The sequence below is a fragment of the Varanus komodoensis genome, unplaced genomic scaffold (assembly GCF_004798865.1).
Source record: "Varanus komodoensis strain SLA01 unplaced genomic scaffold, ASM479886v1 scaffold91, whole genome shotgun sequence".
Lineage (NCBI taxonomy): Eukaryota > Metazoa > Chordata > Lepidosauria > Squamata > Varanidae > Varanus > Varanus komodoensis.
The window spans coordinates 532,589-560,350 of NW_025336610.1; the positions used below are offsets into that span (position 1 = coordinate 532,589).

General features: G+C 60.3%; 1 protein-coding gene across 2 annotated transcripts in view; it reads right to left on the reverse strand.

Annotated features, from left to right (window-relative positions):
• Positions 1–27,762, reverse strand: part of NUMA1 (nuclear mitotic apparatus protein 1) — a 69,763-nt gene that overhangs the window by 6,499 nt on the left and 35,502 nt on the right. For both annotated transcript variants that reach the window (XM_044418540.1, XM_044418539.1), the window contains exons 3-18: positions 25,474–25,559; positions 21,999–22,078; positions 21,693–21,775; positions 21,034–21,114; positions 20,622–20,706; positions 18,320–18,431; positions 17,227–17,384; positions 15,842–15,959; positions 15,143–15,260; positions 14,388–14,528; positions 13,567–13,692; positions 9,189–12,626; positions 8,307–8,348; positions 6,637–6,705; positions 5,033–5,143; positions 201–419 (exon numbers count right to left, since the gene is read on the reverse strand). In XM_044418540.1, coding sequence (XP_044274475.1) covers positions 201–419; positions 5,033–5,143; positions 6,637–6,705; positions 8,307–8,348; positions 9,189–12,626; positions 13,567–13,692; positions 14,388–14,528; positions 15,143–15,260; positions 15,842–15,959; positions 17,227–17,384; positions 18,320–18,431; positions 20,622–20,706; positions 21,034–21,114; positions 21,693–21,775; positions 21,999–22,078; positions 25,474–25,559 — 5,067 coding nt within the window. The remainder of the gene's footprint in view (positions 1–200; positions 420–5,032; positions 5,144–6,636; positions 6,706–8,306; positions 8,349–9,188; positions 12,627–13,566; positions 13,693–14,387; positions 14,529–15,142; positions 15,261–15,841; positions 15,960–17,226; positions 17,385–18,319; positions 18,432–20,621; positions 20,707–21,033; positions 21,115–21,692; positions 21,776–21,998; positions 22,079–25,473; positions 25,560–27,762) is intronic.

The following is a 27,762-nucleotide window of genomic DNA, read 5'->3' on the forward strand; positions in this document are numbered from 1 at the left end:
CCCTGGCTGCAGCTGCCCCGCCACGTCCGCCACCTGGCCAGGGCTGAAGGGGCCGTGGCCCCGCCGGGCCTGGAGAGCCACCTGCTCCCCGTGGCTGGCCCCACGGAGGCACGCAGGTGGGCCCCCCGCTCCCGGCCCCAGGAACAGAAAGGCGGGTGGGGATGGGGCAGGGCGGGGACGGGCGCCCCCCGCTGCGTCACCTGCGCCTCCAGGGTCCGCACTCGGCTGCTGAGGCTCTTGCAGTTGAGCTCCGACTCCTTGGCCTGCAGCACCACGTGCTGCAGCTCCTTGGCCAGGCGCTCCGACTCGGCCCGCAGCCCGGCATTCTCCTCCTCCAGCTGCTCCAGGTGCTTCACCTTCTGCAGCAGCTCCTGGTTGTGCTGCTTCTTCGCGTCGTAGTGCGTCCTGGCCTTCTCCACCTGCGGGGGCGGAACGAAGGGAGCGGTCAGGCACGCCGGGCCACCCGAGGGCCACGGCCGGAGGAACGCCCACCCCGCCTCAGAAGATTATTTTCGAGTGGTTGACGCCAGAAGGAATATTTTTCGTTTGGAATTCTGTAAGACATAGATTAGACTCAATTCTCAAAGCGCAAGAATCCTATGAAAATTCAGAGCTATGCTTGAAGAGGAAGAACCCAGCATTGCAAAAGAAGAAGGAAAAAGTACTGAAGCAATGGAATTAACAGAGTATCATTCTGAGGAAGGAGCAATAACGAATCTCGACGCACAGCAAGAAGTACAAGTTTTGGATTCAAAGGAGAAGAGAAAGGGTAAAGCTGTAAAGGCGAAAAATAAGTAGACATGTATGTGTGTGTGTGTGTATTTATATATTTTTTTTAAAAAAATGACTACAAAAAGAAGGGAGAATTGAGTTTCTCTCTTTAAACGTTAACAGACTGAATGGGCCTTCTAAGAGAAGAAGGGTTTTTGCTCAACTTCAAAAACAAAAATTAGATATAATTTGTCTACAAGAAACACATATTAAGAAGCAAAGTGTTAAACTTTTGGAATGCCTAAAACTGGGAAAACTGTTTGTATCTTCTACTTCTCAAAAGAAAAGAGGTCTAGCACTCTATGTTAAGGAAAAACTGGAAACTAAATTTATTCTTGTTGATGAGGAGGGTAGGATTCTGATGGTTGAAATTACAATTAAACGGAAAAAAGTACTTTTAGTGGCAATATATGCGCCAAACCATCATCAGGAAACTTTTTACCAAAAATTACACGTTACTTCTACAAGTGGATTTTCAGACTGTGTGTGTGATGGGAGATTTCAACGCGATTGTGGATAAGGAAATGGATTATAAGAATGTTAGTAAAGGAAAAAAGGGTAGCAGGATACTCCCCAAAGTCCTGCTACAACATGATTGAGGAATTTAGACTGACAGACGCTTGGGGGCATAAAAACCCATCTTCTGCCAAATACTCTTTTTACTCAAACAGACATAGGTCGTGGTCTAGAACTGATATGGTTTGGATAACTCCAGACTTAGTACCAGATCTGATAGAAGCTGAAACAGAGGCAAATGTCTGGGCAGATCACAACCCGGTATTCTTTTCACTAAAAGGAATTGTAAGGACGCCCAGATGGAGCCTAGATAAAGCATTGTTAAAAGATAAAAAATTTACAGAAAAGATAAAGAAATGCAAGTATTTTTTCAAATAAATAAACCAGAAGAAGCCTCTTTACAGAATGTCTGGGATACAGCCAAAGCCTATGTCAGGGGAGTGATAATAACATGCTCAGCGCAAATAAAAAGAAAAAACAAGAGCGAGCACGGATAGTAGAGGAGTTGATGCAATTGGAGCAAGTGCTGCCGGAGGACCCATCAAAACAACGTCTCAAGTCTCAGCTGGATATTTTAAGGCGCAAGTTAAACCTTTTGGATACAAATGAGCTTACTAAACAAATGCAGCTGACCAAACAGAACTTCTTCGAAAATGCTAATAAACCAGGGAGATGGTTAGCACATAAAGTTAAGAAAGAAAAAGAGAAGAGATTGATTGTGAAATTGAAAGACGGAGAAGGACAATTACATTCACAGAGTGCACAAATCAAGAAAATAGTGGAAGACTTTTCTTACAAAGCTTATCAGGAGGAGGAGATTCCAATCGAGAAAGTTAAAGAACATATTCGAAAGGAAGAATTACCAAAACTACCAGAAAAATACCAAAAATTATTAAATCAAGAAGTCACAATTACGGAAGTAATAGAAGCAATTAAGTGACAAAAGAATGACAAAACCCCTGGCCCAGATGGATTACCAGCTGAGTTTTACAAATTGTTTGAAGCAATTTTTGCTACACTCTTAAAAGACATATGCAATGAAGCATTGTTAAATGGTAAAATACCGACTACTTGGACTGAGGCAAATATCACATTGATACCGAAAGAAGGTACAGATGTAGCACAGATTCAAAATTACCGACCTATATTATTATTATTATTATTATTATTATTAGAACATTTCTATGCCGCCCCTTGCCGAAGCCTCGGGGCGGCTTACAACACAATAAAATACAATACAATACAAAATAACAATATAAAATTAAAATTAATAATATAAAATAAATAAATATAAAAAATATAAACGATATAAAAAAAGTTATAAAAGAAAAGTTATAAAAGAAAAGAAAAGAAGAAAAGGAAAGGAAAGGAAAGGAAAGGAAAGGAAAGGAAAGGAAAGGAAAGGAAAGGAAAGGAAAGGAAAGGAGTCGTCCTGGCCAGATGAAATTAAATGTGGACTACAAAATTTTTGCTTCTATACTCGCAGAAAGACTAAAGAAGTTATTTATAGACTTTATCCATCCAGACCAGAATGGCTTTTTGCCAAAAAGACAAATGAGAATAACTTGAGAACTATCTTGGATAGTTTAGAATATTATGAGATACATACCGAAAAACCAATGGCTTTATTGTTCATGGATGCCCAAAAAGCCTTTGATAATGTTAATTGGCAATTTATGATGCAACAGATGATTCAACTGGAGTTTGGTGAAAAATTTCTGAATGTGATATCAAGTATTTATCAAAAACAGTTGGCCAGGATCTTAATTAATGGAGAACTTTCAAACCCTATAGAGATCCAAAAGGGCACAAGACACGGATGTCCGCTGTCACCCCTCTTGTTCATTTTGATTTTAGAGGTACTGAATAGATGTATTAGGGATGACAAGGACATCAAGGGAACTAGAATTAGGGACGAAAGTTATAAATTGCAAGCCTTTGCGGATGATTTGGTTTTTATAACGGAGGAACCTTTTGTAACAATGCCTAAACTTCTACAACGGATTGAGGAATATGGTGAAGTTACGGGAATGAAAATAAATAGAGAAAAAACGAAATTGTTAGTTAAAAACCTTACGTGAGAACAAAAAGAAAGACTCCAGGAACAAGTAGATTTGCAGATTATTAAAAAGGTTAAATACTTGGGAATCTATGTTACAGCTAAATGTACCACTTTGAAAGAAGATAATTATGATAAATTGTTGAAGGACATTAAAGGTGTTTTGGAAAAATGGGCCAATTTACAATTATCTTTGATGGGAAGGACAGCACTTGTTACAATGAGTATATTACCTAAACTTCTGTTTTTGTTTCAAATGATTCCCGTAAAAATTGATAAAAAATTCTTTGATGACTTAAATTTTCATATCTCGAGATTTGTCTGGAGAAAAAAGAAACCAAGGATTAAATTAAAATGCTTCAGGAAGCTAAAAGGAATGGAGGTTTTGGTCTTCCTGATTGGATCTTGTATTACCAAGCGTCTGTTCTAACTTGGCTAAAAGAATGGATAACGTTGCGAAATAAGAGAATTTTGTATCTTGAAGGTCATGACTTACAGATGGGTTGGCATGCTTATATGTGGTATGAAAAAGCTAAGTCACATGGGTCGTTTCTGCGTCATTTTATTAGAAGATCTTTAATGTCAGTGTGGGAAAAACTAAAGCTAAAACTGTAAAATAAATTACCAAGATGGCTTTCACCTATGGAAGCTTTTGTATATCGAAATGTATTGAACTTTGAAAAGATCGTAAGATATGGTGATATCTTGGATAAGGATGGTGGCCTGAAACTGGAGCAAGAAATACAAGAACAGGGACTTAATATTTCCTGGTGGTATAAGGTGCAGATGCAATCGAGATATACGAAAGATTGTAAAACATGGGGGTTCTACAAAGACCTAACAGAATTTGATCAAGTGATGCTTAAAACAGATGAGAAAATTATTAAAAGACTATATGATTTTTTACTTGGCAGGAAAATGGAAGGGGAACAGGTTAAGGAAACTATGATAACATGGGCACAAAACTTTGGATTTAATGTTGAACTAGAAAAGTGGCAAAAACTATAGGAAAGAAATATTAAAGTAACATTAGTAACTTCGTACTAAGAAAATTTATATAAAATGTTCTACAGATGGTATTTGTCACCAAGTTGATTAGCTAAGATGTTTCCAAATATGTCAAATAGATGTTGGAAATGTAAATATAAAGTGGGTACTTTTTATCCTATGTGGTGGACTCGTGATAATGCAAAAAAGTACTGGAATAAAATACATAGATGGATGGAGGAAATACTACAAAAACCCTTTGCTTTTAAACCCGGAGTTTTCTTGTTAGGCATCATACCGGAAGATGTTAACAACCTGAGGATGCACCTAATCACAGCGGCGAGGACTGCATTTGCTCAGTATTGGAAAAATGAGGAGCCGCCCACCGATGGATCGATTGTAAGAAAGATCTTGGACTGCGCAGAAATGGATAGATTGACTTTATCGTTGAAGGAGGAAGAGGATACGGATTTCTATCGCACTTGGGACTCTTTCTATAATTGGCTAGAGAAACGGGATCTGGCGTAAACTTAGAGATGTTTTTTAAACTATTATAAATTGATTTGAAATTTGACTTTAGAATGTTAAAAAATATGTAGTAGGAGGCTGACCCAGTAAATCCAATGTTTGTCATGTTTGATGTTTTCTAGTGTTAGTTTAAAATGTTAATAAAATGTATATAAGAAAGGCTACTGGCACCTGGGCCTTGTAGTGCTCGGCGGCCTGTTCCTTCTCCGCCAGCTGCCCCTGCAGTTCCGCCGTCTTCTCGTTCAGCCGCTCGATGTCCGCCAGGAGGGCCTTCTCGCGCGCCTGTTCCACGGGAGAGAGCCGGGGGTCTTTAGGATGCCAGAGGGGAGACTCGCCTGCTGGGGGGCACCTCCACCGCTGGACTACGGCGGGCCAGCAGGACCGTTTCCTCCAAACTTTGCCCACATCCGCGGGCTGGCGAGGACATGCGCCCTGCGCTGACGGGGAGGCTCCCAGGGCAGCAGCGTGTGGCGGGCACGAGTAGGAAGGTGCCCCGAGACTTGAGGCTGGCCTCTTCGCGGCAAGCCAGGAGCACGCCCACCCCTCCGCAACGGGGCGTCCCCTCGGCACACCCGGGGTCCCCTTCGCCCGCCTGAGAACCTCCCCAGAGCCCCCCTCTGAGCCAACGGGGCGGGACAGCAGGGATACCCCTCGCCTCCGGCAGACTAACCGAACCTCCCCCGGCCCGGTGTCCCACAATGCCTTGCAGACCCCCCCATCAGCCCACAGGCCGCAATGCCAGCCCAGCACCTCCAGATCGGGGAAGGCTGGTTCCTGCGCGCCCGACGGAGCCTCCAAGGCAGGCCAGGGCAGCGGCTCTGGGCCGCATGATCCCCACACGCTGCCTCCTCGGCTGAGGCCCGAGGGCTTCCTTCCCGGAGCCCTCCCAAGCCTCCCCTCCCCAGGCTGGTGCTGCGTGGCACCCCAGCACGTGGACGTGAGGGCAGCTACTGCCTGGCCCACCTGGTACCAGGAAATGCCACGGGGCATGGCCTAAGGGGGCAGGGGCAAGAGGATGCCAGCCACAGCCCCTCCGCATCCACCCGCTCGAGCCTTTCCCTGGGCCAGCCCTGGCCTCCGGAGGGGCAGGTTTTCCCTCCTTCCGGCCGGGCCACATGGCTTTGAACCCCGATTTGCTAATGAAACAGTTCCGCACTGAGCTGCAGAACACCCCACGTGTCCCCGAGGGGCCAGCCGAGAGCTGCGGAGGCAGACGCATCGAGGACGGAAGGAAACGTCAACGCGCTGCCTTGGAAAACAGGAGCCGTCGGCACGGACTGGCCAGCGCTCCCAGCATTACTATCCCGGGCAGGGCCAGGCCCGGCCCCTCGCGTGTGCCCGGCTGCTGCCCTCGGGCATCTCCGCCCCCCCCCCAGGCAGGAGTCCAAGCTGCCCCTGCCACGTCAGCCACGCGGTGCAGCTCCGTGCACCCAACTGTCGCAGCAGCAGCACGGCTGGCGGTCTCTCTCTGTCGGACCCAGAACTCCCCGCGGGGGTCCAGCCTCTGGCGCCAGGGACACCGACAGCCCTGCACGGGCGGGCCAGCCTTGCTGGCTGCTGCAGGCCCCTCTGAGCATGGCGGGGGAGGGACAGGGCTGCCCCCACACGAGCAGCGCCCGCCTCCGGGGTGAGTGCGCCCGGGGGTGGCTTCTGCCTCGTGCCTCCGGTCCTCCCCCTTTTCAGCGCCCCCCAGGAGCGACGGGCCATGGGTACTCGGTCGGCTGCGCTGGGGCTGCGGCCCCCGTCACCTCGCCCCGCTTGCGGCTGCCCCTTACCTCTGCCCTCTGCTGCTGGCCTTGGCCGGCCTTGTCTTGCCGAGCCAGCTTCTGTTTCAGCTCGTCCACCTGGAACGGAGGGGGAGAACAGGAGAACAGGAAACGGGGCTGTCGCCCTCCCCTGGCCCTTCCTGCCCCACCAGCAGCTCTGCTCACCAAGCCTGCACAGCCCTGGCCCGGCCGCAGGCACCAGCAGGGTGCCGGGCCCTGCAAGGGACGCCGCTCGCCGTGTGGGAGGAGCCGTGTCTGGCAGAGGGACGAGCCAGGAGACGCTTCTTCGAGAAACGGCAGGGCAGGGCAGGGCGCAGCGCTGTGGGGCCGCCTGGCAAACATGCAGGCCAGGTTCCACTGCACTGGCAGGCACCGTTCCCGGGGCCAGGCGATGCCACGGCTTCCCTGCGTGGCGGCGGCGGCAGCTCCTTACCAGAGCTTCTCCCCACCACTTCCGCAGGCAACATCATCCAGAAAGGGCCCGCACATCCCATGAAAGCACCCCCCCCCACCGCCTCTTGCGTGCGGGGCCGGCACGACCTGCCAGCAGCGGGGCCGCGGAGTGGCTTTCGGAAGCAGAAACAGAAAGATGCGAGTCAGCATCTTCCCAGGCGGGAGCAGTAGAGCGCTTAATGCCGAAAGCAGAAAACCCCGAAGCACGACCTGGGCGGAAAGTGGCGAGGGGGCCGGGCGCTTCCCGCAGCCCCACAGCGGGTCCCCACTGGCCACTCCTGCTGTTTTGGGGCTGGTGGGGTGCCAGGCGCCCAGAATTTCTGCAGGGGACTGTCTCGGGGGGTCCTTTGACCAAATGCAGGGCTCACCTCTGGAAGGGAGCCCTGCTGACCCTCACAACGCATCAGTGCCCCCTCTCCGCAACTCGGCTGGGGCAGCTCCCGGCACCACCGTGCCGGGCCCCGGGGCAGTCTGCAGGGCCACAGCTGGCCACCAGCGCTGCTGAGTTCTTCCGCCTCCAGCTCTTTCCTGCCACCAGGTGTTAAGACGGCAAAGGGGAAATTTATAGAGGCCGCTACTGGAGCCTCCCCCCAGAAAACGTGGGGCCTGGCTGGGCGCAACAGATGCTTCCCGCGCCGTTCGGAAGAGAGCAGCTTCTGTGCTACCAGAAGAGCAGGAGTAAGGAAAAGGTGCTGCAAGTTCTGCTCTCCCGGCAGGTGTCTTTCGTGAAGGCTGGAATCTCGCACAACAACTCCCGAGTGGGGCTGGGCCAACCCGCTGCGTCGGCCTGAACACCGTGCGCCAGACACCACCACACCCCCAGGAGAATCCGACTGGAAGACTCCTCTTCCAAGCACCGAGACCGGAGTGCCCGAGGGACGGATTTCTCCATGCAGCTCTGGGTCGCCCCCGACGCAGGCTTGCCAGGTCACGTCCTTTCCTTCTCTTTTCGGGAAGAGAGCAGGTTTGCTAAGCGGCTGCAAAAGCTGCAATGCTCTACGGAAGGCGTTATCCTAGAGACGCTAAAGCGCCGTTTTCCACGCACCCCGAAAGCCGGGATGGTGGCGCCGTCACTGGGAGCCAACCAGTGTTCCACGCTCGTCCTCCACAAGCCCCCGCTGCGAGCCGTTCGCAGCGGGTAGGGGTGGCCACGCTGGGGGGGAGGCGGCGGCGGCAGCGGCCATGCACAGTCATCGCTTCAGCAGCCGGCCCCGGGCATGCATTACCTGCTTGGCGTGCTGCTTCTGACAAGCCTCCAGCTGCTCCACCTGCAGGATCGGGGGGGGCGGGGGGAGCAACAGAGGCAAAAGTGGACACGCCGCAGCTGACTCTGCGACCAGACCAGGCCGGGCCCGCGAGCCGCAAGCTCTCGCCCGCCCGCCGGGCCCGGAGGCCTCGTGCAGCCGCCAAGAGCCCCCGCTGGCTGCTCTCCCGCCGGCAGCAGGCCCAGCCACGGCTTTGGGCACGGGGACCCTCACCCTGGCCGGCCTGACAGCTCCCTCTTCAGGAAGCAAAATGCCCACCGCTGCCCACCCAAGGCTGCGGAGGGCTGGAGTCGGAAGGGCCCCTCAGACGGCCTGCTGCTCCCCGCACCCCGTGAGCAGGTCGGCTAAGCCGCCCCTCCCCAGCAACCCCGCAGAAGAAACGTGGCCTTGCAGGCCCTGGGTCCCAGCAGCCACGAGGACACGCCGCATGGATGGAGCTCGATGGCCACGCCAGGATGCCAGAGCAAAGCTGCACCGTCCAGGCGGCTGCCAGTCGGTGGGCCGGGCCGGGCCGGGCCCCCTTGACCTCAGGGCTGCCCTAGAGACAATGGGCAGCCCACCCCTTTCAGGATGGCACTGCCCCGAGGCAGCCAGGTGGCCCCGCGCGTCCCCCGTGGCTCGACCCCGGCCAGGTGGGAGGCTCTCCCCAGCCTTACATCGGCCACAGAGACAGCGCTGAACTGTGTGGAAAGCCACCCCAGCGGCACCCACAGGCGGGCGCTGGCTGGATGCCTGCAGTGCGGGAGAGCCGAGCGAGGGGGCCTGCTCCTTGCCCGGAGGGGCGCACAGTGCGCCTCCCCCCCAAAGCGCCGCTCAACCACAAGAGGGAGGGGAGGCCCCTACCTGCACCAGCAGCTGCTGCCTGGCCTCCTCGTGCTTGGCGGTCACGGCTTCCAGCCTCCTCCGGGCCTCCTCGGCCTCCTGCTTGCTCAGCGCCAGGCGCTTCTCGGAGTCAAGCCGCGCGGCCTCCAGCTCCTGGGCGTGCTTCTGCTTGGCCTGCGCCAGCTCCGCGCCGAGGCGCTGCAGCCCGTGGCCGGAGCTCTCGCCGAGCGCCCGGTGCTCCTCCGTCAGCTGCGCGTGGGCCCGCTGCAGGGTGGCCAGCTGCTCGGCGTGGCCGCTGTTCTCCGCCCGCAGCTGCTGGACGGTGCGCTCCTGCTGCAGGCAGCGCTCCTTGGCGGAGAGCAGCTCCGGCAGCTCCAGCCGGGCCCGGGCGAGCTCGGCCTGCAGCTGCTCCACCGCCTCCCGGTGCCTCCGCTCCTGGGCGGCCTGCTCGGCCTGCAGCTGCTGGCACAGCCGCTGGGCGGGCAGCAGCTCCGCGACCGTGGCCTGGGCGCCGGAGAGCTCCTGCTCCCGTGCGGAGAGCAGCTGCTCCTTCTGGAAGACCTTCTCCTGCCAGGTCTTGAGCTCCTCGCGGAGGCCCTCCTCCCGCTTGGAGAGCGCGCCCACCTCCTTCCGCAGGGCCTCCGCAGATGCCCGCAGCTTCTCCGCCTGCTCCTGGGCACTCTGCGCCTCGACTTTCATGGCGGAGCACCGCTCGGCGGCTCGGGAGGCGGCCGTCGCCATCTCCGACTGGAGGAGCCGCAGCCGCTCCTCCAGCTTCTTGCTCTTCTCGGACTCGGCCAGGACCAGCCGCCGCAGGTCCTTGCTCTCGGCCTCCTTCTCCAGCAGCTGCCGGTGCATGATGGCCATCTCCTGCTCCAGGCTGCCGATGAGGCCGGCCTTCCGCTCGCCCTCCTGCAGGCAGCGCGCCATCTGCTCCTTCCAGCTCTCCTCGGCCTTGCCCTTCTCCTGCGCCGAGGCGCGCAGGGCGGCCAGCTCCTTCTCGGCGCTCGATGCGGCCGCCCTGCTCCGGGCCAGCTCCTCGCCCTGCTCTGCCAGCTCCCGCCGCAGCTGCTCGACGGCGGTGCCCTGCGCGGCCTCGGAGGCCCCCCGCAGCGCCTCCAGCTCGGAGACCCGCTGCCTGTGCTGCGCCGCCTCCCGCCGGAGCACCTCCAGCTCGGCCCGCTGCTGCTGCTCGGCGGCGGCCGCCCCCTTCTCCAGCTTGGCCACGGCGCCCTGCTGCTCCTTGCACTGGCGCTCCAGCCGGCCCAGCTGCCCGCGGAGCGCCTCGCACTCCTGCTGGCGCCGCTCGCACAGCTCCCGGCTGGAGGCGCACTCCTGCTCCCGGTGCCGGTTCTCCTCCTGCAGGCTCTTGAGGGACAGGTCCTTGGCGTGGACCATGGAGCGGATGCTGTCCATCTCGGCCTCCTGGGTGCGGGCCACCTCCAGGAAGCCCTGCAGCTCGCTCTCCATCTTGGCCTCCCGCTCCTTCAGGGCCTCCACCGAGGCCAGCTCCCCCTTCAGCTTGCTCACCGTCTTCTGCAGGTCCCGCAGCTCCTCGCTGCGCGAGACGTTCTTCAGGCGCAGCTCCTCCAGCTCGCGCTCCTTCTCCCCCGCCAGCTCCTGGGCCCGGGCCACCTCCTCCTGCAGCCCGGAGACCTCCACCCGGTGCTCGTTGCTGGCGTTCTGCAGCTGGACCTCCAGGGCCGCCCTGCCGGCCTTCTCCGCGGCCAGCTCTGCCCGGGCCCGCTCCTGCTCGCCGGCCAGCCGCCTCGCCTCCTCGTCGCGCAGGGCCAGCTCGCGCCGGTGCTGCTGCGAGGCCTCCTCCAACTGGGCCTCCAGCGACGCCACCCGGCCGGCGAGCTGCTCCGCCTCGCGCTGCCTCTCCTCCAGGGCGGAGCGGAGGCCGGAGAGGCTGGACTCCGCTGCGGCCAGCTCCTCGTGGCTCCGCTCGCCCTGCTCCTTCACCCTGGCCTCCAGCGCTGCCACCTTGCGCTTCTCCTCCGCCAGGTCCCGGGCGGCGGCTTCGAGGGCCCGTGCCGCTTCGCGCCCGTCCTTCGCCGCCCTGGCCTCGCCCTGGGCCACCTCCTGGCGGGCCACGGCCACCGCTTTCTGCAAGGCGGCGATCTCGGCCCTGAGCGTCTCCTCCACGGCCTCCTTCTCCCTGACCTGGGAGAGCGCGCGCGTCGTGCCAGCCTGCAGCTCGGCTGAGGCCTCCCGGTGTTCTGCGCTCAGGCGTTTCAGCCGGCCCTCCAGGTCCGCCACCTTCTCCTGCTCGGCCTGCAGCTTCTGGAGGGTCTGCTCCTGCTCCCGGCTCAGGGCGCGGATCTTTTCCTCCAGCCTCCCACACTCTCGGGGGTCTTCTTGGGCGGCAGAGGCAGACAGCTCTGCCAGCTGACGCTGAAGCTCCTCCACCTTGGCCTGGGACTCCTCCTCCAGCTGCCGCACCTGCCCCTCCAGCGCCTGCCGCTTAGCCCCCTCCTCGCCCAGCGCCTGCTCCGCCTGCTCCCGGTGCCTCGTCAGCTCCTGGAGCTGCTCCTCCAGCTCTGCTATGCGCCTGAGGTTGCCCTCCAGGGACTCGGCCGCCCTCCTCTTCTCATCCTCCAGGATGCCTTCTGTGTTGCGGACAGACTCCTCCAGGACCAGCAGCCGCTCCTGCAGACGGGAGTTCTCCCGGGAGAGCTTCTCCTTGTCGGCCAGCTTCTGCTGGGCCTCGCGCAGCTGGGCCTTCAGGGCCGGCACGGCTCCCAGCTGGGCCTCGCTCTGCTGGCACTGGGCGGTGAGGGCCGCGACCCTCGCGCCCAGCTCCTGCACCTTCTGGCTCAGCTCGGCCTTCTCCCGCTGGGCCTCCGCGGCAGAGGCGCTCTGTGCCTGCTCCAGGACCCGCAGCCGCTCGGCCTGGGCGCACAGCTCCGCCTCTTTGTCCTTCAGCTGCCTTAGCGCGGCCTCGGCCTCCCGTGCGGCCTTGCGCCGCTCGTCCCGCCCCGCGGCCTCTGCCTGCAGCAGCTTCTCGTCGCTCTGCTTCAGCCGCTCGCTCAGCTGATCCACCTGGTGGCGCAGCTCCGCCAGGGCCGCCGCGGACTCCTGCCCGCTCTTCCGCGCGTCCTCTGCCAGCTGGCCTCTCTGGCCCCGCTCCGCTTCCACCTGCTGCTGCAGGGCCAGCAGCTCCTCGTCCTTCTGGCGGAGGAAGCCGGTCAGGGTGGCGATCTCTGCCGTCCAGCGCTCCGCTTGCGCCTGCAGGTCCTGCTCCAGCTTCTCCTTGGCCCGGGAGGCCTCGGAGGCGGAATGCTGCAGGTCGGCGAGGAGGCCCGTCAGCTGGAGCTTCTCGGCCTCAAAGCTCCCCCTCTCCGACTGCAGGCTGCCCTCCAGGGAGCGCTTCTCCTCCTCAAGCTGCAGGACGGTGGCCTGAAGCTCAGCCTGCTTGCTGCTCAGGTGGGCCACTTGCTGAGTCAGGCCTTCGAGCTGCCGGGACAAGCAAGGGCAACCAGATTACGCGCCAGGAGACGCCGGGACAACGACCGCCCCACCCCCGGATGCCCCTCTTTGGTGCCACGCAGGCAGACTGAGCGGTGGGCCTCGCCGGGAGCTGCGCTTCGGCTCTTTGGCAGCAGCGCGGGCGGGGGGGCAGCGGGCGGGGGGGGCGCCTGTCGATGAAACCAGCCATGGCCAGGCACAGGCACAGGCCGCCTTCTGCCCCGCCCCTCCTGGGGCACCTGCAGAGCACAGCTCGTGGTTTTAAAGAAAGCAAAGGCGCCAGAAGGAAACAAAGGCGGCAGGTTTCTTGGTGGCTGCTGCTGCCTTAATAAAGCAGCCGGGAGCAACCTCTGCACTCACTGGGGAGGGGAGGGGAGCCCCGATTCGAAGGCCCGCTGCCCTGGGCTCCAGCACCCTGCTTTGCCAAGCGGGGTGCCTGAGCCACTTAGAAGAGGGGCAAGCCCGGGAAAGCACGCGCGCTCTCCCCGGCCGGGGGCCCATTGCTGCGTCACCTGCAAGCCCAGTTCTTTCCCAGAGCAGCCACGGCTGGGCTTCCATGCCCGCAGCTCCGAAGGTTTTACAGGAAGGCAGGGCATGAACAGAGGGAGTGGCTGGGCTTCGGGAGCAATCCAAAGTCAGACAAAGCTGAAAACTCATTTTAAGCCGCTGCTTCTCCTGCCCGCTTGGGATCCCGGCCGTACAAATTCCCTTAGAGCAAGGCACAGATCCTGAAGGTGAGAATCCCTCGCAGGCAGGCCAGACAGACGGAAATCTTTTTGGCCTCGCTTCGGGAACGACGACGGGCGACCATGCCAAGGGATGCCGGGGGCTCCCAGAGCGACCCCTCCTGCGGCTCCTCTCAGCAGCCAAGAGGCCCGGTTTGCTTCCAGCCCCTCCCCTGCGGGCCCCCCCTCAGCGCTGCGCCTACCTTCAGGACGTCCCCGATGACCTCGCCTTTCTCCGGCAGGGCGCAGCTCTCCTTCAGGGTGGCCAGCTGGTCCTCCAGCAGCGAGATCTTCCCCTGCAGAATCTCCAGGTTCTCCTCCAGGCCCCTCTGGGAAGAGCACACGGCGCGCACTGCAAGGGCCGCCCCGGCAGCCTGCGCCCAGAGGGCGGCTTCCCCTCCGGCTGGACTGGCGGGGGGGCTGCCCGGGGCCCCCTCTTCCGCCGCAGGACAGGCAAAGGGCAGGCCTGGCAGACGCAGCCCAGGCCTCTGGGACGGCTTCCCGCCTGGGCAGCCTTGCCCGGCGAGCCAGCCGCTTCGCTCCGCCCCAGCCCGCTGCCCAGAGCCTTCCCTGTGGCTCCCAAGGAGGGGGTCCCGCCCCACACACAGGGGGTCTCTCCCTTTTCTTTGGCGAGGAGCGGCTGCAGAGCGTCCCACTGGGCTCGTCAGCGTGCGCTCCAAGCGACCCGCCTCTAGTGCGCGAAGGGTCTGTCCTGCGGCAACCAGGAGACCCCATGACCGGCTGGGCTGCTGCCACTTTCCCAAAAGCGTCGCCGGGGGGGGGGGGGGGGGGGATCACGCCACCTCAGTGTTTCCAAAGCCTCGTTCGAAACCCAGCAGTGGCCAAGGCATCGAAGCGCAGTATTTCCGCCGGGGGCCTTGGGCCCCCGTCAGGGCTACCCCAACTTCGCAGCTCTACACCCGCTGTGCGCGCGGGTGGGGCGCCTCCCCGGATGACGGGCCCCCAGGTGGGGGCAGCAGCGCTCCCGGCCCTTCCGCGCAGCGTCCCTCTCCCGCTCGCTGACCTTCTCGCTCAGGGCGCCGCGGAGCTCGCTCTCCAGGCAGCTTCTCTGCTCCTCCCACGCGCTCAGCGCCGTGCTGTGCTCCCCCGAGAGCTCGGTCATGGCCTCCTGCAGCTCCGTGAGGGTGCGGGAGAACTCGCGCAGCTGAGCCAGAACACAGGGACCGGCTTTAGCGCGGGCCCCCACGGCCTCGCTCAGGCACCCAGAAAGGGAACGGACGCCCCCAGGCACGAGTCCATGGGCCTGTGCAGTGGGCGAACAGGGGGTCGCTCTGGATAGCTCCCCCGTCCAAAGGGGCATGGGTGCCGCTCCCGGTCCGGTGGACGAGCAGGCCGGTGGCTCAGCGGCAGAGCGCGTCCTGCGCATATGGAAGCCCGCAGGGGCAAGCCCTGCATCCCCAGGGCAGAAGAGGGGGCAGCGCTCGGCCCCAGTCCTGGGAGAGCCGCCGCCCGGCCAAGGGGGACTCGCTGGACTCGGGGCCAATCATCCCTCTGCGTCAGGCAGCTCTGACGTGCCCCTTTGCTCCCCAGAGAACCCCAGGCGCCACTCGAGTCTGCTGTGACAGCTCACACTCCTTCCCCCGAGAGCGCCTGGGCAGAATTACTCAAAGAACACACCAAGGTCACGGGAGGCAGCGAAGGAGCACACGTTCCTAGCAGAGAGGCAGCGACTCCGCCGTCCTTCCCGAACCAGGAGTGAGCCTCTCCCCTCCCCACAAAGGTTCAGCGCGCTGTGGCGGGAAACGGGGGCGTCCGTACCCTGAACGCAAGATCCCCGTTCTCCTCTGACAGCTGGCTGATTTTCCGGTCCATCTGGCCTTTGTCCGTTTTCAGGTCCTGGCACTGCTTCAGCGTCTCGTGCAAGCGCATCAGGAGGCTGAGGGAGGGGGAGAAGAGGACGGAGGTGAGACCGGCAGACAAGCTCCCGGGCGGGAGGGCCACGGCTCTTCCCGGCAGCGGGTGCCCCACTCGGTCCTGGAGCGGCTCTGTGCAAACCGGCCTGGGGAAGGGAGGTGGCTGCCCGCAGGAAGCGGGAGATGCCCCGGGTGAGGCTCGAGCCTTCTGCAAGGCCAGGCGCTTTCTGGTTTGGAAGGGGGGCACCCCGGAGATCGGCCTTGCTCCACAGCCCTTTAAACTCACGAAGCTGCTGCTGCTGCTGGCTTTATGGAGCGCCATGCTTCGAGCAGCTCAGCTCAGCTGCCGCACAAGCGCTCAGAGGCGGAAAGGAACTGGAGCCCAACTCCGAAAAGCTGTCGTCTGCAAAGGCCCTTCCAGGTCGATGGCCCAGGAAGCGCTGCTCCAGGGCCCAGGGAGCGTCTTTATCAGAGGACGAGCCCAGGGATGCGCTGCGGGCAAACGCGAGGGGGGTGCCCGGGGCACGGTGCGGGAGTGAGGAGCTGCGAACACTGCATGGCGACTGAGCGTCCCAAGCCGAGGCCCAGCAGCCGGAGGAAGTACCTCTCGTTCTTTTCCCGGAGCTCCTCCAGTTCCTTTGGTTCCAGCTGATCAGCTGCTTGTCGCTCTTGGAGGAGGGTCAGGCGGTCAATCCGTTGTTTCATCACCAGGATTCGGGTGTCTAAACCAGGAGGGGTGATGGATACCATTCAGAGGCCGGAAGGCACAGCCCCACTGCTGCGGGCTCCCCACAGAAGTGGGCCCCACACCACATGGGAGGGGGCTGCAGCCACCCCCCTCAGCACTGACTTATTCCGTCCACTCATTTCTATACCGCCCGATGGCTGAGGCTCTCAGGGCGATCAACAAAAGTATAAATTAAACAAAAGTTAAAACAGGAACACACAACAATAAAATTAAAAGGGCAAAACCATAAAAGCAGCAAAGTTATTTTGTTTATTCTTCATTTATTCAGATACTATAACTCTGCAAAGTCTAGCAAATATGATTGCACGGGGGCCAAAGAGGTGAGCTGTGGATTTTGCGAAGGTGCCATTCTGGCCCCAGAGTGTGTGTGCATGGGGTGGGGTGGGGGGGCAGGCGGGGAGAAGGCAGCTTGCATGGCCCTCTGCACACGTCCCTGTCCACTTTGGCTTGGGAGGATCTCGTGGTGAGGCAATTAGACCAAGGCAGAGGCAGAGCCTGGGGTGTCAGTGGAAACAGCACTAAAAGGAGTATTCGGGAGGAGCCGAGTGATGATTATGCACCTAACGCAGCCTTCCCCAGCCTGGCCTCTCCAGATGCGTTGGACTACACCTCCCAGCATGCCCTAGTCAGCATAGCTAAGGCATGTCGGGAGTTGCAACCAAAACACCGGGAAGGTGGCAGGCTGGGGAGGCTGAGCTAGGGACCGATGCCGCTGCTGCCTGCGCTCATTCCTGGGAATCCCCCAGAACGCCACACTCGGCAAAGAAGCTCCTCCGCCAGGCCACGCGAGGGCTCCGAGGGGCTGGCTGGGGGGCAGTCCTGCCTCCCTCCCCACAGCCAATCAGACAAGACGGCCTTCAGGCCGCTTAGGCGAGCCCAGGAGGGTCCGCGGGGCAGTGGCCAGCAGCGCGTTACCTGGGACCTGTCCCAGACTCAGCCTCTGCCCTCCACGCTGAGGGGCCCCGGGGGGACCTGCAGCGGCCCCTGGCATGGGCCCACCACAGCCAGCTTCCCTGGCGCATGAGCACCTGCTGCGAGTTGCTCCGGGCTGCCCCTCGCAGGGACGGCTGCAGGGAACTGCCGGGGTGCCTCCACTGCCAGGGCACTGCCGTTCAGAGAAGCGGGCGCACCCGCTCAGCGGCACGGGGCCTGGACACAGGCAGGCGCGCCTGCCCAGAGCGACCTCCCCGGAGAGATGTGCCAGGGCCCCGCCACCCCTGGCTCGGGTCTTGCCGCCGCACCTTTCTCATCGAGGAGCTTCCGGGCCTCAGCCAGCTCGCGCTCCAGGTCGTCTCGGTTCTCCCGCTCAGCTTCCAGCAGCTTCTTCAGCCTCCTCACCTGGAACTGAGGCGTCTGCATGACGTCGCCCACGGGGGAGGCAGAGGCCCCCGGAGGCAGCCTGCCGGGAGACACAACCAGGCCGAGGCCACGCGCATGTCATTTTAGTCTGATGCAGAAGATGCTCGCACTCATCTTCTCCTGAGCTCGAACTGGTCAAATCGAAACTCATATGAATGCTGAGCAGCTCAGACTCAGAGAGTGCCATTCAAACAATTCCACAGCCCACCAACACAAGTGGCAACGCACAACCATCCTATTTCACCAACTGCCAGAAACCAGGCAAAGAAATGAGTCTTGGAATGGCCCAGGACGCCATCGGAGTTTTAAACTCACCCTGGAGGCTGCTTCAAGGTTGTAAGCTGGCTACAGTAAATGCCCCGATCGCCTGCTGCCAATCTCCCTTCTGGCCCCCCACTCTCGCAGCTGGCAGGGGGACCCTTAACCCTTCCCAGGACGGACCAGGAGGCCTCACGGTCAAGGTCTCGCTCAGCAGCAACGAGGACCTCTCCTTCCTGTTTGAGCTCCGGCACATCAGATCTGCCAGCGGGTGGCGATCCGGAGGCAGGCGCCCAGTGCCCCGAGCCTCACCTGCCTCCCAGGGGCTCCTCCTCCATGTAGCACCTTATTTGCTCAAACAATAAAAACCAAAACAAATAAACCCAAGACTCAAATCCGATGCGTGTTGGACAGGAGGAGAAGGTCCTCCGATCCCCACCACGGCCTGCCCTTCCGTTGGATTGCCTTTGCTATCACTTCTTTGCACCCCATGAATTTCATCCAAAGGCACGTGCAGAGTTTTGCAAAAACCCAGGCTCTCTCTTCCTACAGGAGATACCTGCTGTGCAATTTTGTCAAATTCAAAGCAAGAGGAAGGCGGTTCCTCGGAGTGGGGTTCTGAATCCACCTGCAGGACCCGCACCAGCCGCGTCTGCCCGTGCAGCGCGAGAGTGCGGGGAAACCCTCGGGAGGGTCGACAAGCAAAGCATTGCTCACGTGTTCAGGCCGGAGGAAGACGCGATCTTCTGCAGCGACAAGAAGTGCACCTCGCGCTTTGGCGGGGTGGCCTCCTCCGTGCGGGCGCTGGAGAGACTGGGCGACGGAGGCACTGGAGGAGAGGGGAGCAGGTGGGAGGTCAGAGCGGGCTCCCTGCGGGCAAAGCGGGCAGTGCATCCCGCCCAGGGTCAGGCCGGGCCGACGTGCTCTGCCCGGAGAAATGCTCCACGGAAGGACAGGTGGATCAACACGCTCGTAAGAAAAGGGCTCAACACCTGCGGCGTGGGAGCCGAGGGGAAGACGCCCAAGTGGGGACAAAAGATTTCCCAGAAGCTGCAACCACGAAGGGGAGACTTCCAGAAAGGCGAAAGTCCATCCAGCGTATTAGCAGACAGCAAGGCAGGAATCAGAGAAACGAGGCAAAGGGGTGGCCCCATGCGGAGCGCCGCGAGCACCCCAGTCCTGCAGCCCAGGGCCCTCCCAGGGGGACTGCCCGCCGCGAGGCGGCCCTCCCCACCCCTCGTTCCACAGGGGCCTTGCTCTGCCGCCCCCGATCACCTGCCGTGCTGGCTGGGGCTGAAGGGAGCTGTAGTCCAAACCCTCTGGAGGGCACCGGACCGGGGAAGGAAGACACACGGGGTGGAAAACGCCGGGACTGGGCCAGGTGCTGCTGCCCAGCCAGAAGAAGCCTCCTCAGTGGACTCTCAGGCAGCCCCCGGGTGGGGGCCACGCCAGCAGCCGGCCGAGAGCTGCAGCGCTCCTCAGCATGCACCCCCCGCCTGCCAGGTGCCTGTGCGCTCCGGCCACCCTCCACATGCCGGCCCCACAGCGGCCCCTCCAGCACGCCCACCCCGCCCTTTCCTCCCTGCTGAGGCAGAGTGGCCCTGGCGCCACTGCAGGGAGAGCGACTGCGGGGGGGGGGGAAGGGGAGGACGGGGGGGCAGCCTGCTTGCGTGCCAAATGCCTCGGCAGCCCGGGGCCCCCGCAGGACAGGCAGCAGGCGCCCACAGCCTCTGCCCACTCGCCATGCTGGCCAGCTCTGGCGGGAAGCATAGTCCGAAACGTCTGGAGGGCATCCCACGGCCGACCCCAGCTGAGGCATCTCTGGGGAACATCTGGCAACTGGGGAGGTGCCCTGGTTCTGCCTAGGCAGAAAGGACAAGTCCAAAGGCGGTACCAGGCGGAGGGGACACCCAAGCCCACAGACAAGCCCCTCTGCTCCCGTTTCCAGGACCAGCGGAGCATCATTTTACCGAAGGCAAGCTCGCTCTCTCCTGCCCGCTGCGAGCCAGCTCACTTCCTCCCAACTCTGCTCTCTTGGTCTGACCTTTCCTCCCCCAACTCCCTGCCTCAGACCCACCTGCGCCCCCCGCCTCCCCCCCCCCCCCCGCCCAGGCAAACACATCCCGTTCCTTCCCCTCCTAACTCGCACGACCCTTCTCCTCTCCAGCCCTCTTTCTTCTTACATATTTGGAGACCCCAGCCACTCAGACACACAAGCACCCCCTGCCCCTGCCCCCCCCCCGTTTTCTGATGGCTGCTCGGCCACCTGCCCACCAGGGCCAAGCGGGCTTCCTGCTGCCCTCCCGGGCTGCCACCGTCTGCTCAAGCACCGCCCCATGTCCCCTGCTGAAAGGGACCAGAGTCCCCCGCACCCTCCCCCTCGCCTGCTGACTTTTCAGGAAAGGCTTGGTTAAATGCGTGTGGCTTTCGCAGATGGCAGAAAACAAACGCACAGGGTTTGCCTGACGTCAGCTGGCGGGGAATTCCACAGTCAGGGAGCTGAATTCCAAGGGGACCGAAAAGGGCCCCGGGGGCACGCGGAGCTGCGAGGAATCCCTCACCCCGTGGCCCCACTGCCTGGGCAGACGCTCTCCAATGAACACGGAGGCTGCAGGCCCCCGCTTGCTCTGCAGGGACCCCCGTCGCTAGCATTTTTTAAAATTCCGTTTCCCTTTAGAGTGAACGGACACCGTTACCATCGCCCAGAAACGTGCCTGCGGCACCCGGGGTCCCACGGGCACGGTGCTGCCGACCCTCCGCCTTAGCCTTTCAGGGTCAAAAGACGTGAACCCCAGCAGAGCCCGGATTCCTGGCTGACGATCCCTGCGCTGCGGATTCGTCTGTCCTTAGCCCCTCCAGGCCCGTCACGCGAGCGGCAGGGTGAGGGTGTGCGAGGCACAAGGCTCACGGGCACGCCCGCAAAGCTGCCCCGAAACAGGGACGGCGGCAAAGTGTGCACCACGAAGGGTCCTGCCACCGGTGCTGGGGGTCAGTGTTCCCCACCGGGCGGCACACTTACTCTCCTTCTGAAGGAAGCTCTCCAGGTTCTCATCAAGGCAATCTTCATTGTACAGCATAAAGTTCAGGAACTTGGCCATCTCCGTCTGAGAGGAAGGAGGGAAGAGGGGCAGCCTGAACAACCGCGCCCCAGAGCAGTTACGCAGAGGAAAGCTTCGAAGGGAGACCCAACCCAACCCAACCCGCGCCCTTGCCCAAGCCTTCCTGGACCACGCATTGATACGCCGACATTGGCGGAACGTCTCTCCCGTCCAAACGTCACCACAAATAGTTGTCCAGTTGCTGGCAGGTTTCAAAGGCAAAAGAACAGCTAAAAACTCAAATACATTGAAAAGTGGTGGCGAGGGAAGCCAAGCAAAACAAAAGTCCAGCGGACAGGAATCCGGAGCGGAAAAGCAGGTGGCGACCGTTACCTGGAGATCGTGCTCAACCGTGGCCCATTCCCTGGGGATCTTATCGCTCATGGAAGCGTAGTAAAGCAGCAGCGTGACCACCTGGGAAAGAGCGAAACGGGATGACACCCCGGATGCGCCAGAGCACCGGGCTGGTTCCAGCTGTGCGCACGGCCACCCAGATGCCCTGAGCACAGCTGGCTGCAGCTGTCCTGGGAAAGCCGGACATGGGCTCAGCACTGGCACTGCTCTTCACCGCCTCCTGGCCTCCACTGCCCCGCAGGGGCCTCCCTCGTTCATCAGCTCGTCACGACGGCGGTTCAAGGCAGCGTCTTGGCCCCGTGGCACTTCCCCGTCCACAGGGACCCTCTTGCTCCAGAATTCTTGCCCCCTGCACAAGCTCCTTCCGCTGGCCTAGAGGATTGGGGGGGGGGAGCAGCGCCAGCAGGGGGTTCGCTCCTGCTTCCCATCCCCCCCGGGACGGGGGAAGCGGGGCAGGGCTGGTGCTTGCTGAACAGCCCCAGATGCGATGGGAGCAGCAGGGGGGCCTCCCACCCTCCTGACACCCCCTTGCAATCGAGGCCCAGAGCACAGGAGGTTCCCGACCCAGAGCGAGATGCAGCATGCCGGAGCGGGGCCCTTGATATCGAGGAGAGCCGACATCCTGGTTGCAACGATACCTTGGCTAGTTCCAGTTCCTCAGCAGCCAAAAGCTTCTCCTCAGATACCAGGTTCTGTTTGGTCGATTTGTGCTTGCAAAGTTCTGGAAAGAGGGAGGTGGGCAAAGGAGAGGCGGCCGCCATAAGACAAGCGCTCTGCGCTGACCGTCCCCCTCGTCCCCCCCCGTTGCCCACCCGCAGCAGAGGAAGGGGGGAGCTACAGGGCTGGGCGCTCATTCTGCACAGAGGGTAGGCAGGGGGCATCTCAGGCAGCTGGTAACATACCCCAGAATGAGCAAAGGGACAGCACGTGAGCGGACCACTTACTCTCGAGAAAGCCGACGACATAGGCAACCCGCTCTTGCAAACTCTGCTGCAAAACCGCCTGTCCCTCGTCGGTGCCCTGACTGGAAGAGAGCGAGGCGGTCACTGCGACCGGGATCTGGCCTCAGGGCGGCCACGGTGCAGGTGCAGGCGGGGGCAAGGCAGAGCTGCCGCAGCAGCCCGTGCCCACGGCCCACCCGCCAGCGCCGTCCTCCAGGCCTGGAGCCGCGTGCAGGGCCAACTCATGCCGCCACCCTACCGGGACCGGGCGGCCTGGCCCACCCGCCTGCCCACGCGCGTGGCGATGAATTGCGCACAGGGGCGAGAGGCCGACTCTCGCTTCTCACGAGGCAGGAGATCCGGCAAGAAGGAAGAATGCGCGGCACCGCGAGGCGACTCTCCTGCAGCTCGCGTTCCCCCTCCAACAGTGGCCAGCCGGCCTCCCAAGGCACCCGCGGCACGTGGCGAGCGCAAGCAGGCACGCTTGCACCGGGCACGTCCGTTCAGCTCTTAGAGGCGACAGCCCCAGGGACTGCTCCAGCCTTCCCGAGAGGCAGCAGTAACGAAACCCGCACACGGTTATTCACACCACTGGCTTTTCTGCAAGCCTTTAAGTGGGCTACTACTGCCTGTTCCCAGAGTAAACTGGGAAGGGGGAACACAGAGCCATTTGTACTGATGGAGACAAACAGGAGGGAAATGCTCAGGCAGAGGACCGTGAGCAGAGCCGGCTGGAGCCGGGGGTCAGACTAGATGGCCCGGGAGCCCCCTTCCGACTCGCCCTGTTTCTATGCTTCACTTCTCTGCTGCAGGCGCAGGACTCCCCAGGCTTTCACTCCCTTGTTCACATGCTCAGGACGGCAAATGTGCCCAGAGACGTGGGAGGAGGAACTGGCTGGCCGCTCCTCAAGTTTGCAACGCTCGTTTTGACAACCCAGCAACCACCTCAGCCTGGAGCTACAGCCACCCGAAGCGTCTGGCCAAGAGCCAATGCCAGGAAGAGAGCTGGCTTGGGCAGCGGACACTCTCCGCTGCCCAGGTGGCAGGCCTTGCGTCCAGCTCATCGCTCCTGCTCAGCGGGACCCAAACCACGCTGGAGGCGCAGCAGCCTGGCTCTCTCGGTTCCTGGGGTGGGCGCGCTTTACAGCAAGCTGTCTGAACCAGGGGATGAAGGGCAGCGGACGGCCGGGGACGAGGGAGGCCTCCTGCCGGGAATGTGCCCGACTGCCAGGCGCGCCGGAGATCTTGGAGGCAGTGACTCCTCGTATTCACCCAGCACTTGCACAGCATTCCAACTGGATCAGAACTTCTTGCACCCAAAGACCAACGAGGCCTTGTAACTTGCCAGACACGGCAGACTCCCCCCAGGAATCCTGGTGAGAGCAGATGGGGCTGGCGGGGGGGGGGGGTGCCACTCCGCCACACCTCCCTCCATGGCGGGGCCATTCTGGTACCTGGTGTGTTGGCCGGTCATCACCGCTGCCTCCCCACTGCTGGCCATCGCCTTCTCAGTCAGGTTTGTTTTGCTTTTATTTTGTTTCTATGCGCATTTTTAAATCCATAAACGGCCCAAGGAGCCCCTTGGACTATGGGGCAGAACAACAGCATAGTAATAACAGCAGTACCTGTGTTCTGCATTTTTAGTGGCCTCTTTTTTAGCTTTTGATGCTTACTTCCTGATGCTACCAGTTTGACTGGATTTATTATTTGTTATTTTTTCTTCATATTAAGACAAACGTAGCTGCCCCCCGGAATCCGAAAAGACCTGGCTGCCTTTTGTGTTGTAGTTTTTATATCGGTGCAGCGCAGGACGTGGGAGAACGTTGTTACCCTCTTCTAAGCCAGCCACGTTTACAGCCGCGCCGGCCCTTTCAGAGGCCCTGCGCTGCACCATATCTGGCATGGCTCCCCATTCGCTGATGTGCTCATCCGAGTGCCAAGCCAGATGGAAGGAGATTAAGCAGCGCTTGACTAAATATAACCTCAGCGGGAATCCTCCTTCCCCGGTGCATCGCACACAACTGGAAGCCACTCCTACAATGCGATTCCAGCCGCCCCGTGGGGGGACTCCAGGCACAAGGCACGCTGGAAGGCCCCCCCCGCCCCCCCCCGGCTTCAAACATGGTGCAAAGTCACATTCGTGACATTAACACTCCAATTAGGAGCACTGAATCGGGATGAACCGTGCGATGCAGTGGCTCGAGCTGGACTGGGATTTGGGAGCTGTGGGATATTCCGTTCCCACGTGGCCAAGAGCTCCCTTGGGGACAGTCACTGCCTCTGATCCTAACCTTCCTCGCAGGACTCTTGTGAGGAGAAAGAGGAACAGCCGCCTTGGGTTCCTTGCAGGACATAATAAATAGTGCAGAATAATGTATCTGGATTTAAAGTTAATCTTTGTTAGCCTTGCTGCTGAAAGGGAAAACCTTACATAATTCTGATTTTCTAGCTCAGAAAGGGCCACCGCCAAGGAGGGAGTCAAGGGAAATGTATGTGACTATGAGCAGTGTTGGGAAAGTGAATGAACGCAGATCCTTCTCCAGAAACATCGGAATCGTCAGTGAGCGCAGCCCACGAAGCCCCCCTGGGGGAATGAATGGGTCCGCTTCCAGGGCTGCAAGAAGGTGGGACAGCCCCTGGCTGGGCCGGCGTGCAGAATCAGGTGAGTCGCCGGCAACGGGTCTACCCAAGGTGAGCGGCAGAAGCGCTGCCCTCGCCGGGAAGGAGCAGGGGGCGGCTGCCACCTTGCTCTCCAGCAGCGAGCGCCTGGCTGGACGGGCCTTCGATCTGACCCAGCTCCCCCGCTTCTGGCGCGGCAGAAGCACGTCTGAACAAGCCACGCCTCTTGGGGTCAGCCCAGCATGTCCCACCAAGAGCGGGGAGGACGCCCTCTCCCCTGCAGCACCTCCCACGTGCCCAGGGACCCTCTGGGTCAGAGCTGGGGGTGCAGACAGCAGAGGAGGGGGGAGGACAGGGTGGGGGAGCCCTGCTGGTTCCCCCTCCTGTGAACCCAGATTTCCCCCAAGAGCACCCCTCAGGCGGTGACAGAGACACTCAGACTCGGTGGATGCGCTTGGATCCTGAGAGCCGGGCAAAGCGCCACGGCCGAGCCTGCGGAGGAATGAAAATGCACACAAGCCCACAGCCGGATGTTTGGTGAAGCGCCCAAGATCCGGAGGGGTGAAGCCCGTGTGTGTGTGTGTGTGTGTGTGTGTCTAAGGAGCCAATTCCTGCGTTCTTTCTCCGGCAAAGAGGGGCCGGGGGTGGGGGCAAGGGTTAGTCACCCAGAAGGTGGGGATGGGCACTCAGTGGCAGATTCGCCAATGCCCACCCGCCCCCACGAGCAGAGTCAGGCTGACCAGGCATGCAGACACTCCTTGATTCTCAATGCTTTGCAGGTTGCGGCAGCAGCTTCTGCATGAGCGCGTGCACTGGCAACATACGAGGGAGGGAAGGAAAAATGTCTGCTGCGCCTTACATTTTGCCAATGATCTTGATGAAGGTGCTGCAGTCCTGGAGCTGAGACAAGGCACTCAGGGGGTCATCCAACTTCAGACTGTTCACCTGCAGAAGAGGGCGACCGAGTTACAGGCTAGCGATCCACTCGACACACAGTAAGTACCAATGCATCAACCCCCACAGCGCTGCTACTGTGCTGTGTGGAAACCCGCGCATCGCAACCTGCCCACGGGTATACTGGGCGGAAGCCCCCGCGAAGAAAACACACGGACAGCGCGCATGACGGGACTGAATACTGGATCTTGAGTGCCAACGCCACTGCCGTGCTGAGACGCATGATTCAAACAGGGGCTGAAACACCCCCGGGGAGCTGCCGCAAACGATGCGGGTGCCCCCAGCAGCCACCCCGGCGCATTGGGCTGGGGCGCAAAAGAAATGCCAGTGCTCCGACTGCTGTGTCCCGTTCGCCCCTGTTGCCTCCAGAACGAGAGGAAGCACTCCTCCCCGTGCCGGAGGGCGAGGGGAAAGCTCCGCGGAGGAGGGCTGTTTGCGGGCCTCCCGGAACTCCCCCGGGGCCTGGACAGCTGGGCCTCTGCCTCGGCCTCCTTCCCTCCCTCCCGAGGCCCTCGACTGCGCTGGCGCCAGCGCCCCGACCCACGCTGCAGGCTGAAGGCCCCCGCCCCGCGATTTCAGAGCCAAGGCCAGGCAGAGCAGGGCTCGGAGGAAGCCGTGGCCGCCCGGCAGCCCCGCACGTTCCTTCCCCGCCACAGCTGGGGCCGCCTGAGCAGCACAGCACCCCACCGCCTTTCCGAATATGCAAAGTGGGCCCACCTCTCCCGGAGGCCTCGGTGGCATGGAGGGACGGCGGCTGCCCCACTGATCGAGCCGGGACGTGCACCCTTCTTGGCACCACCCGACCAGGAGCCGCCGTCCCCAACGGCCGGCTGGAGCCACCCCGGCTGTCCTCCGGCTCTGCCGGGCCCTCTCCGCCGTTCCACCCCCCGCACCTCCCCCTGCCTCTTCCTCCTGCCACGCTCTTCCTTCATCTTCCACACCCATGGCCAACACAGCACTCGACGTGCGAGGCCCGCCCTGCGTGCAGGACTCCTCGGCTGAAGCAAGCGGGGCAGCTTCCTCCCCTGTGGGGCATGGCCCTGCCCTGCAGAAGAGCCAGCCGCTTTCTGCCCCACTGTGCCGCGGCATGGGCACCGGGAGCTGCCATGGCCCGGTGAAGAACCTAAGAGCAGCCCGGCCCTGCGGCACCCCAGCCGCCCCAGGGATGATGCCCCCCGCGGGAGGGTGCACAACCTCCCCTGCCCCAGGCCAAGCTCCCGGGCAGCTGGTCCGCCAGAGTAATCTGCACTATATGGATTGAAATGGATTACGCCACACTCGATTAGCCAGGGAATAATCTGAGGATTTCAATTGTGGCTTCTGGTTTGACAGCGCTATTGATCATCTTAGTTAGTGCTTATCCCTGGGTTCTCCTTTTTATCACTGCAAACTGCTCAGATATATTTTTTTCTCCAGATATGCAATCCCGAAAAAGGGACTTCACTGGCGTGAAGTAACGATATTCTGATTTATGTCCTACACACGAAAATTGCCTCCACACTGTCCAAATACAGCCCTCTCCAGTGAAAGGAGGGGAGACAAAGACAGAGGGGTGCCCAGACACGGTCCCTTGACAGGCAGGGTCAGCTAACCCTGTCACCCCAAAACTCAGCTCTGCCTCAGGGGCAAGCACAAGCCCAAGGGGGAGCCCTTCCTCCACTCAGTTCCAAGCCGGCGCGTTTCGCCCCCCAAAGCAGCATTCTCCACATGCTGCCACAACTCAGAGACTGCGAGGAGGCCGGTTCGAGGGCGGCCACAGGCCACGGGCTGCCACACACCGGCAGGCGAGAGAGGGCCTTTGGCAGGCCTGCCACCCCGACGTTTACACACCAACCCGCAACCCGCTCCTTCCTTAGTTGCCCAGTACGTCCTCCACACTGGAATGCTGGGTGGCTGAGGGGCTGAACAACTCACTGGCTAAGCCAAGGCGGTCTCCCTCGAATATGGGGCAAAATGCTTTAAAGAAGGGGGGGGGCTTCTTCCTGCTGAAACCCCGATGGTGCCAAGCCTCCCCTTCAGCTAGACTGCAGGGTGGGCGCTGAGAGGACTTGGAAGGGGAGGTTCCTTTTTGTTAACTTCATTTATTATGCATTGTTTCTACTTATTACGTTTCTACGCCACCCCACAGCCAAAGCTCTCTTGCACATTAAGTGGAATATACACGCTTTTTAAAAAACTGGGTACTTATTTTAAA